Source organism: Triturus cristatus, chromosome 9, assembly GCF_964204655.1.
Source record: "Triturus cristatus chromosome 9, aTriCri1.1, whole genome shotgun sequence".
In the NCBI taxonomy this organism is placed as follows: domain Eukaryota; kingdom Metazoa; phylum Chordata; class Amphibia; order Caudata; family Salamandridae; genus Triturus; species Triturus cristatus.
This window is the reverse complement of record NC_140592.1, coordinates 1,147,652,980-1,147,674,027: the sequence shown is the minus strand read 5'-3', so window position 1 is coordinate 1,147,674,027 and position 21,048 is coordinate 1,147,652,980. Positions and strand designations below refer to the sequence as shown.

The 21,048-nt window shown below is 47.7% G+C and overlaps 1 protein-coding gene across 1 annotated transcript in view; it reads left to right on the top strand.

Moving 5' to 3' along the window:
• The window catches only part of VPS39 (VPS39 subunit of HOPS complex), a 341,156-nt gene that overhangs the window by 258,731 nt on the left and 61,377 nt on the right, over positions 1-21,048 (top strand). The window contains exons 17-19 of the mRNA XM_085627090.1: positions 3,067-3,165; positions 5,410-5,524; positions 20,176-20,304. Of these exons, the coding sequence (XP_085483216.1) occupies positions 3,067-3,165; positions 5,410-5,524; positions 20,176-20,304 (343 nt within the window). The remainder of the gene's footprint in view (positions 1-3,066; positions 3,166-5,409; positions 5,525-20,175; positions 20,305-21,048) is intronic.

Here is a 21,048-nt window from a genome sequence, read left to right as displayed (position 1 = left end):
ATCCTGGATTTCGGTGAGAATGACCCTGAGGTTGTTTGCATGCATAGCCTCCTGCATCCTGCTTGTAACCCATGTTGGTATATGCAGACTCTGCAGTGGGACCTGACGTCCCAGTGGGCACAGCATCAGGAGAATCTCTCCAACATGGTCCTGATCTCTGCTAAGGAACCATGATCGGGTCAGTGGCAGATCCCTCTCCCTTCTCTAGCCATAGCTGACTGTGGTGACAGATGCCTCACTTCAGGGATGGGGCGGCCATCTGGGAGAGAATGCAGTCCAGGCTCCACATCAACTTGGAGATTCAGGCGATTTGCTTGGCATTGAAAGCCTTTCTACCTTTGAAAAAGGGAAGGCTTGTGCAGGTGTTCCCGGACAACACCCCACTGCCCTGTGGTACTGAAACAGGGCGGGTCTGGGTCGTGAACTACTCATCAAGAGGCTCTGTGTCTCTGTATATGGCTGGAATGCCAGGGCATTTCCCTGGTTTTTCAACACCTGCCAGGCTCTCTGAACAACAGGATAGACAAACTCAGTTGCAGATGCCTTATAGATCATGAATGCAAGGCTTCTTTAAGCTGTGGGGAGAGTCTTGGTTAGATCTGTTCACCACTGCAGAGAATGCCCAGTGTCTGCAGTTTTGCATACTGGAGTTTCCAAGGCAACTCTTGATTGGAGATGCTTTTCGTCTTGAGTGGAGTTCCGGCCTCCTGTACGCCTTTCTGCCTATACCACTCCTGCCCAGAATTCTCCAAGATTAGGAATGACTGGATCCAAGTTATTCTTGTAGCTTCAGAATGGGCACGGAGAGTCTGGTATCCCTAGCTTTTGAGCATAAACCATTAGTCCCCTGATCAGGCTGTCTCTTCAAGAGGACCTTCTGTTGCAGCAACAAAGGTGGTTCCTGCACCCAAACCTGCATACCCTCCACCTTCATGTGTAGAGATTGAGCAGCTACAGTTAACAGCTTTTGACGTTCATCTTGAAGTCTGTGATGTTATTCTGGCAACCATACATCCATCCACCAAGTCAGTATACACCAGCTGTTGAAATACATTTGTGATATGGTGTGTTTCTCATAACATCGAACCGTCTTTCTGCACTTCTCTTTTTTAGGTTTATCGGTTTGTTCTATCATAGGCCTAGCAGGGCTCTGTTCTGGGCACAGTTAAGGCTTATCTATCGTCAATTTTTCTGTTGCTAGTCCAGCCTTCTTTATGCAGGTCACTTTTTGTGGCTAGGTTTCTTAACAGCCTATGACACATATTTCCTCCGAGGCCATTCATCAAGCTCCAGTGGCATCCAAATATTGTTCTTATCTTCTTGATAAGTGTACCCTTTGAGCCTCTGCACAAGCGCCCTCTTAGGCCGTTGACCATCAAAACTACCTTTGTAGTGGCCATAACATCGAACAGTAGGGTCCATAAACTGCAGGTACTCGCGGTGCACCCTCCCTATACCACCTTCTACCCGAATAAGCTGGTCCTCAGGACACCTACCGCCTTCCTTCCAAAGGTTGTGCCTCCCTTCAGTGTAGGCCAGAACATCACCCTGCCTACATACTTTGCTCCACCTCATCTCACCGAAGAGGAGGAGAGACTCCACCGTCTGGGCCTAAAAATACATTGGCGTTCTACCTTCATTGCACGCAAGAATACTGGGTGGACGATCAACTCTTCAAGGGGTACATAGGAACTAAGAAAGTGAAGGCTGTGCAGAAATGGACCATCTCAAGATTGATAGTGCTCTGCATCAAGATCTTCTGCTCATTGGCCAAGAGAGTTTGTGTGCTTATTCCACCAGGGCTAAAGCTGTAACCACTGCATTAACCCACTGAGTCCCTCTCCTGGACATCTGTCAGGCAGCAAAGTGGGCATTTTTGCATACATTTACCAAACATTACTGTCTGGACAGTCTGGTCCATCGCGACTGGCACTTTCCAGGACTTTTTGGTTTATACTGGGTTTTCAGCCCCGCCTCCGGGGAGGCATTGTTTGGGCATCTATTCTAAGGTAAGGAATCTGCGGCTAGACTTCTCTGTTAGATTAACAACTTACTTACCTTCAGTAATGCCTTATTTGGTATAGACTCTATCTAACTGCAGATTCCTTACTGACCGTTCCATCCTCCCTTCCCTGCAAGTCGATTGCACTTCAAGGGGCACCCTTCTCAGGGTGTTAGCATGTCAGCTCTCATTGTGGCTCTTCACTCCTGGCATGGAGAGTCTCAAAAGTAGCTGACGTCGGCATGCTGGGTGGTGTCTATATGGGTATTTCCAGCTCGGATAACGGTGCGTGAAGCTGAACAATGCCACCTACCGACGCGCAAGGGTACTGCTGAAAAATGTCAGGATCCAGTCTGACACCTAAGGTAAGAATTCTGCGGCTAGATAGTCTTTACCTAATAAGGTGTTACCGAAGGTAAGTAACTTGTTTTTTGTTGGTATTTTATGGCATCTGGTCAAAGAATTAGAACATCATTTGCGCTTTTTTCCTGTGAATGCTAGCCTACAAGAACCAATATTCACAATAGCTCATTGCTTGTGGAAAGCCTTGAGCAATTTGTTAGCCTCAAGTCAGAAAATCATACAAATATAGTGGTTTTGTATATATACTGGGGTTTTAGCTACTTGTGGGTGAAACTTTCCACAAGCTGATCTATTGAAAACGGATTTAAAAAATCACCAGTTTCAATTGGTTTGACTTCAAATTTGAAAGCCAAAATGCATTTTCGCCCTTCCTGTTTTTTCATGGCACGTTGCCAATGCTTGCTCTGCACTTGTTTGTATTCAGAAGACACTCATAAGTGAACTTCATAATGTGTATAAAGTAAATATTTGTATCCACTATATACAGCAATGGTTTGACAAGCATATGTTGATACTAGTTTATTTACTAGTATTAAATGTATTTTATTTAAATCATATCCCAGTAGAAATTGTTATTTCAGTATCCTTCCTCAATTTAGGACAAGGGTAGCTAAATGAGAATCCATAGTTCTTACTTAACTGTCTCCTTCAGTACATTTATCTAGAAGCTTCAAGGGTGCACTGATCTTTGTCTTTGGCAGATATTTACGGAAGATCTCCCCGAAGTGGAAGCTCTACCACGCAAAGAGGTACTTAATTTCTTGATGGAGAACTTCAAACCACTAGCTATTCCATACTTGGTGAGTGCTTATATTATATTTCCTAATATGTTTTAGATAGTTCACAATGAAAAGATTTCAATTGTGACTTGTTTGGTTTGACTTTCTTTGCATGCACGGACCTCATTATCTGTGGCAGTAATTGAATATAGAAATGTTACGATATTTAATTTTGAGCCAGTGAGCCCAGAAGATTGTTAGACCTGTCATCTTTTGGAGTGATTCCCCCTGTCTTTTTGCTCCTCACCTCCTGTTTTGACTGTGTGCTACATTATGTTTTTGCTGGTTTTAAGACTCTGGGCCCTTTTCCACTGCTGACCAGTGCTAAAGTACAAGTGCTCCCCTTGTAAATTGTAATTGCGTTTGGTTTATCCATGATTGGCATATTTGATTTACTAGTAAGTCCCTAGTAAAGTTCCCCTGGTGTGCCCAGGGCCTGTAAATCAATTGTATTGTGCTACCCAAATGAGTAGCCTTGCAAACATGCCTTGGCCTGCCACTGCAGTGTATGTAGTTTTGAACTTGCATTTCTAACTGCCAAATGTACCCACTTGCCAGGCCCAAACATTCCCTTTTGCTTAATGCAAGTCACTCCTAAGGTAGGCCTAAGGCAGCCGCATGGGCAGGGTGCAGTGGACTTAAAAGGTAGGATATGTACTGTTGTGTTTTACATGTTCTAATAGTGAAATACTGATAATATCGTTTTTCATATTGCAAGGACTCTCTCATCCATAGGGTATCACAGGGATTGCCTTGAAATAAGTGTAATTTCCCATTGGGAACAGATGCAGATTTGGAGCTTGGGGTCTCTGAACTCACAATTTAAAAGTACATCTTTTGGTGAAGTTGGTTTTTCAATTGCATGTTTGAAAATGGCACTGTCTGGATAACAGTTGGGCTCTTGTGCATTCACTCTAGACAGTCACACAAAGGGAGCTGAGGTTTGCTTTGCATATCCTGATGGGCCATCACCAGGCTGATGGGCCTTCCTAAGCTAGAGTGGTGGGAGGAGTTCTCACTGATAGCTGCATAGGGTTGTGCCTGTCCTCTCACAAAGTGGTCTCCAGCCCATGTTGTGTGTCTGGAGCCAAGTCGGGGAAAGGCAGGGTCTTGTGAACTAGAAAGACATTCCTTTAAAGCAGGCCTTCTTCAAAGGCAGAAAGGTGTATACGTATTGGACCTCTGACACTCAAATCAGAATACTTCTGGACTGCCAGGAAAATGAGTTGGATGCTGTTGTAGCGACTCACACACTGCCTGTTGCTTTGTTGTGCTGGCCTGCTGCTTCTGTCCTGGGAGTGAAAGGACTGGACTGTGCTTTCTACTGTGCTTTCTACAGCCTGCTTCCAAGGGTCTCCAAGGGCTTGTGCGTGCTCTCCTTCCGTAAGAAGTCTCAGGGCCATCAAAGATTTCACCTACCAGTGTCTGGGCTCTTCTGCTGAGAGCCCTGACATGCCAAGTGGTGCCAACTCCAGTGCGGCTGAAAAATCATCACAGCCCAAGCACTGTGTCACCGACGTCGGTGGCACCTGCTCCCACTCCGAAGCAGTCCCTACCTTGCTGCTGGGAAATCGACGCAGCGCCTACTTCGACAGTGTGTCTGGATTTTCAACGCATCTTACTTTGCTGTCTCTTCATCGATGTTGCCCAGCAGTAAGGAACCAAAACCACGTATCTGAAGTTCGACGCATCACCTCTTCTGGGAGTAAGGAACCAACACATCATCTCCCCTGGGAGTAAGGAACCGACGCATCACCTCCCCTGGGAGTAAGGAACAGACGCATCGATTTGTTTTTCCAGTGCCTCACCTCCCTTGCACTTGTTTTCGTCTTTGAATTTCGACTTATTCCAGGGCTTTGTGCTAAAAGTGACGCATCCATAGAGTTCTGTGGACTACATTTGCTTAACCTTTGAAGAGTGATATCTTTACTGGTGTATGTTGGATGTTTGTTGTTTTGGTCTTGTTTTGTTCAGCTAAATATTGGCTATTGTTATAAACTGGTGTGGACTCAATTTGTAGTGTTTTCACTGTTACTTTGTGTATATATACAAATGCTTTACATATTGCCTCTTAGTTGTGTGATCCCCTTACCCTGACTAGCGTCTGGTTCCCTATTTGGACAGGGTGCATACAGACTGCCAACTAGAGACCCCCATTTCTAACAAAGATTTTAAAGCTAGTGTGTTGGGACATATCAGAGTATCATGGTCGTGATCTGAGAACAATGAGATGATGAGAGTAATTTTTCTTGTCTTTCCTTTCAGGAGCACATCATTCATATCTGGGAAGAGACTGGCCCAGAGTTCCATAATTGCCTGATCAAGCTTTACTGTGAGAAGGTGCAGATGTTGATGAAGGAATATTTTGTGTCATCTGATGGTATGCCATTTGAGTGCACTGGAATGTGGGGGAGAGGGAAGAGAGGGTAGCTCTGATTTAAAATTAACTTCTGGAATCCCTTTGTATTACTCTTGCAACCTTTACATTCATCTCAATTAAACTGGCCAAATTATGTCTGTGGTATTTAAATTAGAAGTTATATGGCAGTCATTATTATATGCACTTTTTCTCCAGTCTTGTTTCACAAATACGTACAGACTCAGAATTTGATATCCGTTAACCATGATTTTCCTCCATTCGACATCTTTATCCTCCATTGGTGTACTTAACACGTGTATAGCTTTCGCGTTCTTTTGGACATACTCAATTTTTGTCTGTGCGACTGATTAAGAGTGCACAAGAAAATGGGCACGATATTTCCCTCTGGGTAAGCAACTAGTTCTACAGGTATTGATATTTCCCTGGGGTTAAAATCCAGAGGGTTTGCAACTTGTAACCCTCAAAAAAGGAAATGGTAGTGAAAATGTGTTTCTGCACGATTTCAACATGTTTATCTTGGCTGTTTCCCCTGCACTCATGCAAAAAGGTTTTACCAGCCAAAATGTGAGTGGGCAAGGAAGTACAACTTAAACACACCACTGGTAATTCAGCCACAGGCAGAAACTCCAGTTTCCTCCATAAATGGTATTACAAGGATATTTATGATAGAACCTTTGGTGTTCACTTATGGTTTTCTAATCTACAGTCTCAGATGCATTATTGTCCCATTTTTTATACACTCCTTCTTGAAACCATTTGGATGTCTCTTAAATTCTGATAAGTTTCAGTATTTCCAGGTAGCACACTTGTAGTCCTCTGTCCAAAGTTTAAGGTAGTAGTGCTAGCACACCTTGAGAGCAGCTGCTGTCTGTTATGATAAAGTACCAAAGCATTAATGGCTTGAGGTATGGTGCAGAATAAAGAATAAGATACATTTTAAGAAGATGCAATCGATTATGAATTCTCCAGCACTAGAGGCCACATATTTCGAGCTCAGTCTCCTTGAGGCTTATTGGCAGGCATTCGGTTCATGGTCAAGAGTATTTTTTATGAACTGCTGTAGCCAGTGGGATTCTACGTAGTTGGCATGAAGCAAGCTCCATTGGTTCTGGGGCTTCTTATAAGTATTGCTATTAAAAGAGAAGGCTATGCCATCTATGGAGTTTGTATGTAAAAGTAAATGGGACAAAATATTAAGCTTCTATAGGTTGCTCAATATTTTGCAAAAGTGATGCAATAGATGTTTGCTCTCTTCCTCAACCAGTCATCAACCAGTTGATAAAATTAAAACTGGGGGTGATGCCAGATATGAATGAGACTTACTGCTGGTAGTGTGAAAATAACAGATGTTACCATTCATTTGTTCTATATCTGTGCAATGTTTTGTTTGGATTCCAGTAATAATATGCATCTGTGTAGGCTATTTTATGTGTCAGTGAAAATGTTATCCTGATGTTTCTGATGAAGGATCTGAAAGAAACACGTTAGTTATAGATTCCTTACCTTAGAATTAACCCCAGGCATCAGACTGGATCCGGAAAGATTTTTCGTCAGCAGTACCTCTGCGCGTCGGAGGGTGGCGTCGGTCGGCTCTGCGGCCGTCGTTGGCGTCGTGGTCGCCATGATGACGTTGGTGTAGCTACTTAGATGCCACCCTCGCGCGCTGATGTCCGTTCTTTCTTTTTCCCCGCAACCCAGCGCACATCCGGAGAGAGCGGTACCTCCAGTCACTTTTTGACTGACTTTTTATCGACTTTAGTCGACTTAATTTTTTTAGTCCATCAACTCCTGGTGCACGAGGGATGCCCGGCTTCAAGGCATGCGGTTCCTGTAATCGAATGATGTCTGTTATGAATCCGCACCGCGTGTGCCTCTTTTGCCTGGAGCACGACCACGACCCCAAGTCGTGCTTCGACTGCCGGTCGATGGCACCGAAGGGAGCAGTCCCGAAAGCTGCGTGAGCGCCAGCAGTCGGCTCTGCGCTGTTCGAGGTCCCGGTCGCAAGGGAGGTCGAGGAGCCATCACCACTTGTCCGTCATTGAAGTCTTCGCACTCTGGGTCTGGGGCCTAGGCCTTTTCCGCCGTTGGCTCCGGCCACAGGCCCCCCCTTGGATCCAGACCTGGATCCGGATCGGCGATGGTTGACCTTATAACACCACCACCAGCGCTGCTTCCTCCGGCACCGCACCCAACGCCGATCATGTCCCTGGCTAGCGTTGACCCCGGCCTCCATACTGATCTGGACCTGGAGCCGGACTGGCGTAGAGTGGGGTTTTTGTGCCCCATTCACTCCTGGGGTCCGTTTTCGGCCAGATTGGCAACCTGAGGATGAGGAGGAGGACTGGGAGGGGTCAGGAGACCCTTTAACTGATCAGATGGAATCTGAGCAGGACTAGAGAGAGGAACTGGGGGATGCCAGTGGTCTTGACACATCCCCTGACCTTGGCATGTTGTTTCCTCCTACCGTGGCTACGGAGGAGAGAGCGTCATAAGCAGTGCTGTTGCGTAGGGCGGGCGAGTACCTCAACCTCGAGCTTTCCGCGGTGGCAGTCAAGACTAACCTCCTGACAGAGGTGCTTCAGCCGGCAGTAAGCTCTTCGGAGCCGTTTAATGAGGCCCTTACCAATGTCCTTTTGGACACGTGGTCCAGGCCCAACACGGGGGCGTCCGTGGGTAGGATGATTGCCCAACGTCACCGCCCGGGTGACCGCACTTTTATCTCCCAACACCCCACCCCGGACAGCTTGGTGCTCAAAGCCTGCACTTCCAAGAGCACATTGTTAGATTTGGGGGTCTCTAGTTGGCAGAGGTAGGTACCTTTGACTAATAGGGACCCCTGCATCTAGTCAGGGGAAGGGGGTACACTCCTAAAATAACCCCTGCTCACCCCCTTGGTAGCTTGGCACGAGCAGACAGGCTTATCTCAGAGGCAGTGTGTAAAGCATTTGTGAACACATACAGTAACCCAGTGACAACAATACAGATGGACACCACACAAGCTGTATATTAAAAATAAGTATTCTTAATAAAGATTAACACAAGACCATGAATGACAAAAATCCGCAATACTGTATTTAAAATGGTAGAATTAGCTTAGTTCTCTTTAGATGTTAAAATGCGACACTTTGAGTTCAATGTACCTTGGAATTCGTAACGCTATACAACGAAAGTGTTGCAGGGAAGGTGATGTGTTGGTTCCTTAGACGCAAGAACGTTGATGCGTCTGGTCCCTACTGCTGCGTAGGGGATGAGTCGTTCTTCTTTGCAAGGGGAGGTGATGCATCGGTTTCTTACTGCGCATTCGTGGCGATGCGGCACGCAACGCCGTGATGCGATGAAGATCCGGTACAATGCGACAAAGGTGGCGTCGTCTTCTTGATGCGTCACGATGCGTGCACGCCCGACGGCCGTGCGGCGACTCAACGATACTTCTGAGCCGGGACAGGCCCTGCCACACGCTTCTCTGTGATGCGGCGGCATCTGATGCGACGTCGATCCTCTTCTCCGGCGATGTGAGGCGCTTCGGTGGCCCTGCGGTGACTCAACGATTCTTCTGAGCTGCGACAGGCCCTGCGACACGGTTCCCGGTGATGCGGCGGTATCTGATTCGACGTCGATACTCTTCTCTGGTGCTGCGAGATGCTTCAGCAACGATGTGTTACTTGCAACGGTGGTGACACGCTTCTCCGTTGATTCGGTGGCATCTGATGCGACGTCTATCCTCTTCGGTGATGCGACGACAGCGGCTGCGCCGGTGACACGCTTCTTCGTGAGTCGCTCTTCCAGCTCCTTGTGACACGCAGTCCTTCAGAAAGCCTCGCACAGTAGCAGTCACTTCCAAAAGAACTCTTGGGGAGCTGGTGGGTGAAGTCTGTTGTCCCTGAGACTTCAGCAGGAGGCAAGCTCTCTCAAGCCCTTGGAGATCCTTTACAAGTTGATGAAAGTACACACAAAGTTCCTCTCTCCTTTCTTTGGCAGTTTAGGCAACCACTGCAGGCCAATCCCCCAAGCAGCACTTCAGCTTAGGGATAGTCACTCCTCAGTCTCTCTGGTTCCTCTCCTCAGCCAAGGTTTCTTCTTGTTTCCCAAAGTGATATAAAGTTCTTGGGTTTGTTCCCAATATTTATACTCCGTTTCTCTTTGTTCTCTGAAGGCAGAGAGGCCTTTGCCTAGTCCAAACCAGTTCTGGTCAGTCCTGGAGCACTTTGTTGACATGACTCCTCCTTTCCTTTCACAGTGCAGGGCAGATACATCAGACGCACCACAGGAGGTGGAGCCAGCATTGTGGAGGGAAGGCACAGCCCTATTCAGGTCCCAGGTGCAACTCCTCCCACCCATCTACATGCAGATCTTTCTAGTCAGCCCTGTCCTGACTCACCCTGTCTCCTGGAATCCCCTAACCCCTGTCACTCAAACTCCAGACAAGGAATACACAACCTAGCAGAGGCAGGCTTGGATGGTTAGACAAGAAAATACCTACTTTCTAAACGTAGTATTTTCAAACACAGATTGTTAAAACCAACTTAACTAAAAGGTGTATTTTATCATTCTGAGTTCAGGCATACTAAACTCTAATTTCTACCTAGTTCCATGAGTCAGTTAGGATTATAAGATGTAATAATCAAACTGCCCATTCTGGTCTATGGGGAACAGGTAGCCTTGCAATAGTGAAAAACGAAAATGGCTGTAATTCACTATTAGGACATGCCACACACACGCACACACACCAGGGCATGTCCTACCTTATACTTACAATGCACCCTGCCCTTGGGCCTACCCTAGGGGTGTCTGATATGAAGAAAAGGGAAGGTTTAGGGACTGGCAAGTGGGTGCACTTGCCCAGTCAGCATGGCAGTACCAGACTGCACACAGGCTCTGCAATGGCAGACCTGAGACTCACTTTTACAGGCTGCTTCTGTGGGTGGCACAGCCAGTGCTGCAAGCCCACCAGCAGCATTTGGATTACAAGCCCTGGGCACTCCTGGTGCACTGTACTAGGGTCTGACAGGTAAACCAAACTAGCCAATCATGGAATCACTAATCCATACATCAATTAACCATAGGGAGCACTTGCACTGTGGCACTGGACAGAGGTGGCAGTGTCCAAAGCATCTAACACCAGCAAAAACACATAAGGCAACAGCAAAAAATGGAACGGAGACCCACGCCAAGGTGCCAGGTATAACACATGTCCCCTCCAGCTGAAATGTGGGGAGAACTACCCTACTTCCTGGGAGTTCTCATCACTAAGGCGGAAAAATCTGGACAGACCATCAGCATTGGTGTGTTCTGTACCAGGGCGGTGTTCCACCATGAAGTCCACACCCTGTAGGGAAATGGACCACCTCAACAGCTTTGGATTCTCATCCCTCATCTGCATCAACCATCTGAGGGGCCTGTGGTCTGTCTGAACCTGGAAGGGAGTCCCAAACAGGTATGGTCTCAGCTTTTCCAGTGCCCAGACCATAGCAAATGCCTCACGCTCAATCGCACTCCACCTCTGTTCCCGTGGAAGTAACCTCCTACTGATGAAGGCTATGGGTTGATCTAGGCCCTCCTCATTCATCTGTGACAAAACCGCCCCCACACCATGCTCTGAAGCGTCTGTCTGAACGATAAACTCTCTGGAGAAGTTGGGTGCCAAGAGCACGTGCTCCGTGCACATAGCAGTTTTCAGGGCCTCAAAAGCTTTCTGACAGGTGTCAGTCCAAATCACTTTCTTGGGTTGCTTCCTGGAAGTCAGCTTTGTCAAGGGTGCAACAATGCTGCCATACCCCTTGACAAACCTCCTGTAATACCCAGTGAGTCCTAAAAGAGCTCTCACCTCTGTCTGGGTTTTGGAGGGTTCCTAAGTCAGGATGGTTTCAATCTTGGGCTGTAGGGGCGCCACCTGGCCGCTCCCAACCTGGTGTCCCAAGTACACCACGGAACCCTGCCCGATCTGGCACTTACTCGCCTTGATCGTGAGGCCTGCCCTCCGCAGCGCCATCAACACTTCCCAGAGGTGGCGAAGATGTTCTTCCCAACTGGCGCTGAACACTGCAATGTCATCCAGGTAGGCGGCACTGAACTCTTCCAGTCCAGCCAACACCTGGTTGACCAACCTCTGAAAGGTGGCAGGGGCAGGGGCATTCTTCATTCCAAAGGGCATAACCCGGAACTGGTAGTGCCAATCTAGTGTGGAGAATGTTGACCTCTCTCTTGCCCCATCAGTCAAGGCGAACTGTCAGTATCCAGACGTTAGGTCAAACGTGCTGAGGTACCGGGCAGCCCCTAACCGATCGATGAGCTCATCAGCTCTGGGGATGGGGTGCGCGTCAGTCCTCGTGACTGAATTGAGCCCTCGGTAGTCCACACAGAACCAGAGTTCTGGCGTGGCACCCGGTGCGGCACCTTTGGGACCAGGAAGACTGTCTCCAGTGTCCACATCCTGGATGCACCAATCAGTGACACTGGGGATCAGGGAGAAGAGATCGGAAAACTGTCCCAGCAACTGCCAACAGTCATTCTGTTGCTCAGGGGGTCAGGGTGGAAGAGAGGTTTACACCATTCACTGGCCCATCTTGCTCTGTCACCGACAGGAGGTCAGGAAGAGGCTCAGTCTCCTCCTCCGTTCCAGCATCTGTCACTAAGAGCATGCCCACTTCGGACCTCTCCAAGTGGGGCTTCAGGCGATTGACATGCAGGACTCGCAAGGGGTTCATGGGAGACTGCAAGTCCACCAAGTAGGTAACCGGACTTTTGCGCTCCACCACCTCAAATGGTCCGGTCCACTTATCTTGGAGCGCGCAGGGCTCCACTGGGGCCATGACCCACACTTTCTGACCAGGCTGAAGCTCTACCAGAGTGGCATTCTGGTCGTACCACCGCTTCATCTCCTCCTGGCTGGCTACCAGATTCGCCTCAGTGAGTTGTCTGAAACGCCTAGTCCGGTTCCTAAAGGCCAGCATATAGCTACATACATCCTGGGGAGGTTTCCTGGGAGATTGCTCCCAACCTTCCTTGACCAGACTCAGAGGACCTCTCACGGGGTGACTATAGAGAAGCTCAAAGGGACTGAACCCTAGAGCTTTCTGCGGCACCTCACGGTATGCAAACAGCAGTCATGGTAAGAGGACGTCCACTTACGCCTCATAGATTCCTCAAACCCTTAATCATGCCTTTTACGGTTCGGTTGAATCGTTCAACCAACCCATTTCCTTGGCGGTAGTAAGGAGTGGTAAACTTGTAGGTTACCCCACACTCCTGCCACAGGGACTTCATACACTTGGAAATGAAGTTTGTACCCCGGTCAGACACTACCTCTCGAGGGAACCCCACTCGGGAGAAAATGCCCATCAGTGCCCATCCCACCACGGGGACCGTCACTGTCCTCAGAGGTATGGCTTCCGGGTCCCAACCTTCGCGCGGCCGGAGACATGGGAAGCAATGCCGTGGTTCAGGGGGCCAGCGGGCGGGCCAGTCCACCAACCCCCCTCTGCAGCAGCCTCAAAACCCTCCTAGTCCGACCTTTCAGGCCCATCAAACGCCAGTGGGCGGCAGGATTCGCCATCACCTCCCAAACTGGCGCACCATCACATCAGACAGATGGGTTTTGCAAATAGTCCGAAGGGGCTACTCCCTCCCTTTCGAGGCTACCAGCCATGCCACCTCAATACCACCGCATGTCGGAGGATCACCTGGCACGTCTCTAACAGAATGTTTTGGCTTTCTTGGCCAAGGGAGCCATCGAGCGCGTTCCTGCCCCAGCAGTAGGTCCTGGTTGCTACTCCCACTACTTTCTGGTACTCAAGAAGGACAATGGCCTGCGTCCTATCTTGGATCTCAGGAACATCAAACGCTTCCTCCGGAAGGAGAAGTTCAAGATGTTGACACTCGCTCAGTTCTCGTTTGCCCCCGACCCTGGAGACTGGATGGTAGCGTTAGACTTGCAGGACGCTTATTTGCACATCCCCGTCCTGCCGGCACAGAGGTGTTACCTGCGGTTCATGGTAGGCCATGAGCATTTTCAGTTTACCGTGCTCCCCTTTGGCCTTACCAGCGCCCCTCGGGTGTTCACAAAGGTGATGGCGGTGGTCGCAGCTCATCTGCGCAGATCAGGGGTTCCAGTCTTCCCCTATCTCGATGCCCACCTGTTGAAGGCGGGCTCGCCCCAGGCAGTTGTCTCCCACCTCCAGACTACGGCCGACCTCCTGCGTTCGCTGGGGTTCTCCATCAATGTGCCGAAGTCACTCTCAGAAGCTCCTCTTCATTGGAGCGGTTCTGGACATGACGCAGTTTCGAGTTTATTCTCCTGAACAGCGAGTCCGGGATATACGGGTTATGATTCCGATATTTCAGCGTCTATCCTGGGTTTCAGTCAGGATGACCCTCATGCTGCTGCGCCTCATGGCCTCCTGCATCCTGCTGGTCGATCATACCAGGTGGCATATGTGGGCTATGCAGTGGGACCTGTAGTTCCAGTGGGCGCAGCATCTGGAGAAACTGTCAGATTGTGTCCAGATCTCGGAGGACATGCTCGACAGTTGCAGTGGTGGCTCACGTACCAGGATTGGGTCAACGGCAGATCCCTCTCCCTTCCCCAACCAGAGCACATGGTGGTGACGGACACATCCCTTCTGGGATGGGGCGGCCACATGGGAGAGGCGGAGATCAGAGGCCTCTGGTCTCCGGCGGAGTCCGGGCCCCACATCAACCTTCTGAAACTTTGGGCGATCAGTCTTGCACTGAAGGCATTCCTTCCATCTGTCCGGCGAAGAGTAGTGCAGGTGTTCACGGACAAACCCACCGCCATGTGGTACTGCAACAAACAGGGCGGGGTGGGGTCGTGGACCCTCTGTCAGGAGGCCCTACGCCTCTGGACATGGCTGGAACATTAGGGCATATCCCTGGTGATTCAACACCTGGCAGTTTCCCTGAACGCCAGGGCAGACAAACTCAGCCGCAGGTGCATGATGGATCACGAATGTCGTCTTCACTCGGAGGTGGTGCAAGGTCTCTATCGACAGTGGGGAGAGCATTGGTTAGATTTATTCGCCACTGTAGAGAACGCGCAATGTCATCAATTCTGCACGTTGGAATTTCCAAGGCGGCACTCGCTAGGTGACGCTTTTTGTCGCAAGTGGAGTTGCGGACTGTTGTACGCCTTTCAGCTTATACAAACTTCTGCCCAGAGTGCTGAAGAAGATCAGGCGCGACCGGGCCCAAGTCTTTCTTGTGGCTCCGGATTGGGCACGAAGAGTCTGGTATCCTGAGCTGCTCAACATGGCCATTGATCCTCCGATCAGACTGCCTCTTCGGCAGGATCTTCTATCGCAGCAGCAGGGGACGGTCCTCCACCCGAACCTGTCCAGCCTCCACCTCCTTGCGTTGAGTTTGAGCGGCGCAGTTGACGTGTTTTGACCTGCCACCCGAAGTTTAGGATGTAATCCTGGCAGCCAAGCATCCCTCCACTAAGACGGTATACGCCTGCCGGTGGAACAAGTTTGATAATTAGTATATACGGGACAGTTAGGGATACTGGGACAATCAGAATTTGAACAGATTAACAGAAGTCAAACAACCTTTTAAATAACTCCCTTTGTTTGTCACTCCCAAGGCTTTCTTTTCTGATTATAAGTGCAATATTCACCAAACCAGTGTTGAATTCGACTATGCCATATGTACTATGTTAGGACTACCAGCCTTTTAAGATCTCGGAAAATCATCCGACCCCAAATCACTCTCCCCTGGAGAGTGGATAATTGTCCTAACATCCCCTAACAGGTGTTTGAGTTGTACCATCCACCATGGGTGAGGTTAGTCACTGATTTGATTACACAACCAACGGGTGCGAGTCGAGGTACATTAAAAAAAAAATTCAGTTAACTTTATTGTCCCGCTAAGAACACTAGGCGAGACTACCAAGGTTTCACTAGCCCGGTTGCTTTAAAAACCAGGCAGCCTGCCCTTCAGAACGCCCTCCAGCTGATGCAGACACGCCCCCCCATACGCCCTCGATCGAGCCCACACACGCAGGACCCGGAACTAGGAAAACCACTTCCGGATCGTTTGCGGATATTAGTAAAGTTAGTGTAGCAGTAGACTTCGCCACACTCGCATGATTGACCGCCTTCGAGCTCCCTGGTGAACCGTCACGCAATTTACTTGCGAAAGCGAAGCCCCGCTCTACTGTTTTGGAGCTACCGCAACACACGAGAACTTCGACCACGGCTAAATTAGGTAAGACCATATGTCGTTTGGTCATCTTTTCTGCACACCAGGCACGTATATATTATCCTGCACAGGTGTTCTTTCGCATGCCAGTCACACGATGTAGACCTGTAGCAGCCATAGAAATCGAGAGCCCGGACCCCGTTGGAGCCTGCGAACACCTCACCCCCTTGGGATAGGTTTCTGTTGGGCACTAAATTTATACTAAGTATCTGCCACAGGTGGAACATCCTCTGTTCACTACAGAATATGCACCCCCAATGAACTTTGTAAAACGAGTGCTAAATCTGTTGAACATAATATCACGCCCACCTCTTTGCCTCACCCGCGACATGACGTATCGCTAACGTCTCATAATCAGCATGGCCACCTCAATACACTCGCGAACCAAGGATCGGTCGGAGCACTTTTAGTCACTAATAACCAACACAAGCCCGTCCGTTTATTGAGCACTCCCTGCCAGCCATGACATGTTCCAGCACATTAAAAACATATATTTTCGCAGGTGCCGGAATGGCCACCCTTCATTGATTGGATGTTCTCCCTTGCTTTAGTCCAATAGCGTATGTGCCTGGAGTTACAAGAAGTTAGAACTTCACCATCTGTAAGACATATCTATGGTACGTACGAATAACCATGTTTTTAATTAGTCAATACACCTGTAAATATTTAAAAAACTCCATTCGTGTTCTTACACAAGTAACACGGTCTCCCCCCCCTCCCCCCGTTTTTCTCCATTAGATATCCCCAGTCCTCCGCACAAACATGTGTCTACCCTGATGAAGACCTTCCATAATAAGTGCCATGTAGAAGGTCGAAACGCGTTGGTTTCTCGAGGAGGCAAGCCTTCTAAAGAATCATAAGGAACAAAACCGACGTCAAGTCTCCAAAAATATTTGTTAGACATTAAAGAATAGTGTCGAAAATCTGGTTTCTTAACCCTTGGAGGCTACCTCCCTCTGGCACTCTAAAACACTGCTATTCTGTGAGGACAAAAGGAATAAGTCCCTGGAACCTTATATGAAAATTCAGAATTGGTTTTGCTTTTTCATGTGGATATTGTTGATGTACATGATTGTCTATTTGTCTATTTGATTTCGTTGTTAAGTCTCCCTAAGTGTCTTCGTTGTCATTTGAGTCAAAGTTGTACAGCACTGAACAGATCTTGATGAAAAACATGAAATGTAGTTTATGAATATTATATGTACGAAGTGGAAAAATAAAAATCCTCTCCAAGAAGTTGATTATTTGATTTATGGTGACAGAGGTATCATGTGTTGTTAATGGTGGAACAAGTTTGTGGCATGGTGCACAGCAAAGGCTGGGGATCCCCTTTCTGCCCCTCTTTCTGAAGTTCTCTTGTTCCTCCTTTCTTTCGCCCAGCAGGGCTCTTCTCTGGGCACTATCAAAGGAATATATGTCGATACACCGCAATGCAAAACAACGCATACTATTACCAAAAAAGTTATTAGTTCGCAAGTACCATTACAATGCAATTTTTTTGTACACATACTATTAGATAGCAGGTTCCTGGAAATGCTTTTAAAATGTCATTACAACGGATCCCTTTACCCCGCATACTTTTTCCACGCATTTTTTTGTATTGAAAAACAGCCCTACACTACGCTAAATTCTACATCCAAATACACTACCGTACACAACACAAACTCAAAAATACTACCCCAATCCCTCAAACACTATCCCCACCACGACACTACACCTTACCCCAGACCTTTCATACACGCAAACACTACCCTGCACGAACACCCCCCTGCACTACCTTCCCCCACCCCCCAGTCCTGTCCCTGCAATCTAACACTACCTGCACGACCTGACAGTACGCTAAACCCTAAAACACTACCCTACACTACACAAACACCACAACACTACCCTAAACCCTAAAACACTGCCCCCTGCATGACCCTCCCTCTTCCCCCTGTCCGCTCCCTACGCTCCAACACTATCCTGCACGACACCCCAACACTACCCTAATCCCTAAAACACTACCCCCTAAACCACCCTCTCCCGACCCCCACTCCTGTCTCTACACACAAACACTACCCTGCACGACCCACGACACTACCCTAAACCCCAAAACACTACTCCTCAAACACAACAACTCAACCCTTAATCAAAAAAGACGACCCCCGCATGACCCGCCCCCTACCCTAAACCCTTCAAAACTACACAGCCCCTCTTACCTCGTTCTCCTCGTGGTTCCTCTCTTCTCCTTCCAGTGTCGTCCAAGGGGCGATGCTCGGTGCACGCCGTTGTGAAGAAACAAAAGAGCCTCAGTTTCCTCACAACGATGTGGATCGCATTACAACGCTTGTGGTGTAACAGCACATGCGCTGTAATAACATGCGTAGTAAAGGCTATGCGTTGTTACAGCGCATGCGTTGTTACAGCGCATGCATTGTTACGCTTGCGTTGTAATGGTATGCGGAGTAAAAGTCTGATGGCTGTTTACCCTATCAAAGTCTATCTTTCGGCCATCTCTGCCTTCCTTCGGCTTCTGGATCAGCCTTCTCTTTTCAAGTCCCCGTTTGTTAATCATTTCTTGAAAGGCAGAACTCCTCTCTTTCCTCCTATCCCCTTCGTTATGCCTCAGTGGGGCTTGAATCTAGTTTTAACTTTTTAAATGTGCGCTCCCTTTGAGCCGCTTCACAACTGTCCTTTAAGGCTTCTGACACTTAAAACTGCCTTCCTGGTAGCCATCACATCTGCCAGACGGGTGAGTGAGCTCCAGGCCCTTTCCTCTAAGCCTCTTTTCCTGTCTCTCCATACGGACAAGGTGGTTCTCAGGTCTCGTCCATACTTCCTGCCCAAGGTTGTCACTGCCTTTCTCATCTGGCAGACCATAACTTTGCCTACCTTTTTTGCGCCTCCACATCCTCCGAAAGAGGAGAGGCTCCACCGTCTGGACCTAAAACGTGCGCTTTCCTTTTATCTGTATTGCACAAAACGGTTCCGGGTGGATGACCAGCTCTTTGTTAGCTACGTTGGCACCAAGAAAGGTCGGGCCGTAACACAAGTGGACTATCTCCCGATGGGACATTTTGTGTATCAAAGCCTGTTATTCTCTGGCAAAGAAAGAGCCTCCAGTGGAGCTGCGTGCCAATTCCACCAGGGCGACGACGGCAACTACTGCTTTGGGACGTGGAGTTCCTCTGAATGACCTTTGTCAGGCAGCTACGTGGGCTTCGTTGCAAACCTTTACCAGGTAAGGAATCTATAACTAACGTGTTTCTTTCAGATGAACAAGTTACTTACCTTCGGTAACGATATATCTGTAAGAAACATTAGTTAGTTATAGATTCCTTACCACCCCACCCATTCTCCCCGTTCTGCAAACTGATTTCTAGGGTTAAGGATGTCCTTTCAGGGCCCTAGTTTTGTGCACCAGTGGTCAGTGTCTTGCATGGCTCTGCGATTCAGTTGAACAGGCAAATCCTACATCACAGACTTAGCTCTATAAACTTAGCATTGCTTACCTAGATCCCTAGATTAAGAAATGTGAACATTTTGAATAGGTATACTTTTAGAATCTGATGCTGAACTCAATGGAACAGTATACTGATCAATCCTTAAATAGGATATCTCTGTGTTCCTCTTGATGTATTAGCACAAACCTTTATTGCCAGTGTATTTTCCAAAGCTTTGACTATATTTAACAGGGTGCCTAGGATTGACAGTCTCTTAGAGGATGCTACTTGGTCCCCACTACCTGTGCCAGCAGCAACAGTAAATGCGATCCAAGTGCCAGCCTACCCATCAAAGAGGCTGAGAAAGTTCAATACCAGCCAAAGGAATATTTAAACCAATAGCTGTTTAGGGACACTGCCTTTCTTTTTTGCCAGATTTTGGCAGCAGCATAGTCTTTAATGTAACATTTCCACACTTCAGAACATGTGCTTCTCAGCATAAAGGATATAGACAAGTTTTCTTAACCATAGTCATAGAAGTCTTGTCATTTAAACAGAAGTATTATGCTGAAGCTAGCTTTAGTATGTTTTTAGATTATTATGGAGTGGAACAAGCTTTTCTCTCAAGAAATGGACAATATGGTGACCAGATACTGACAAATATTTGTATTGATTCTGGGAGACATTTCACTTCTCTCTAGCATTGGCAAATAAACCTTTATTCTTGAATCTCCTTCACATGGAATTGATATGCATAATATACCTCCTATTTTTTACTTCTTCAGTTGTCAAATGGGCGGTCATCAGTTTCCCCCAATTGTCTATTTTCTCCACTTCCCACACCTAGTACAAAACGAGCATCCCCATTAGGCTCCAAGATTGTAGTTCTTGACTTTGTCAGAATGGTTGATGTGGCTCAAACTGAACAACTTGACATGATTCTATAAGTTCTGGGCTCATCTTGTCATGTCATTGTGGCGCCATTTGTTTAATGTTCTTATTCTTTGACCACAGGTCTACCTCTGGCCCCAGCTGGAAGCGAGGGGGGGGAACTGGGTGAATACCGTAGTAAACTCCTTGCCTTTCTGGAGATATCAAACTTCTATGAACCGGACAGCCTCATCAGTGACTTCCCATTTAATGGTGAGAGACGGCGCTTATAAATGCAAGTTGAAAGAATGGGGTACTGGTCAAACAGTAAAAGTCAATGTTGAAAAGTAAATAATTGTCATTTTACTAATTTCACTCACTGTTTGTATTATTTGCTGTTCTAATTTTTATTTGTACATCACAGATCTTGATTTTAAACATTAGCACTTGTTACACTGCAACAATTATAAATTCACTTTAATATATTAGGAAGGTGGGTCAATAGGCAGATACTTCACTAAAGCACAGGAAAGTATTATTAATTGAGGGATCCTTCGGTTTTATAACTTTTCGAGTAATTTCCAGCTGCCAGGCCTGACCACAGAGACCCCACAAGTTAATTTAAGACTAAAAGATATTGTGAGGGTAGGTAGCTCTCACAGCATCATATTACCCCTAGATTTGCACAGACCACTTCACAGCTTGATACCAACCATTTGATCCATATAACAGTGAGACAGTGTTCTGTATGGTTAATATCCTCCTGAGATGATCTAGAGACCTGCTGCAATGGCCCTTCATCTTTGACTGTGTGGCATCCTGCCTTGATATGAATGCCTAGGGTGCCTCCTGCTGGGATAGTCATCTGAGGGTCTATGGTAGCTACTATGAGTATGCCGAACTAGAAAAGCAATTTCTGCCACCTCCCAGGCATACTACTGCTACTGAGTGCACTGCTTGCCAACCTGGTACCCAAGTAACTGCCCCACTCCTACCATCCAGTATCCAACATGTGCT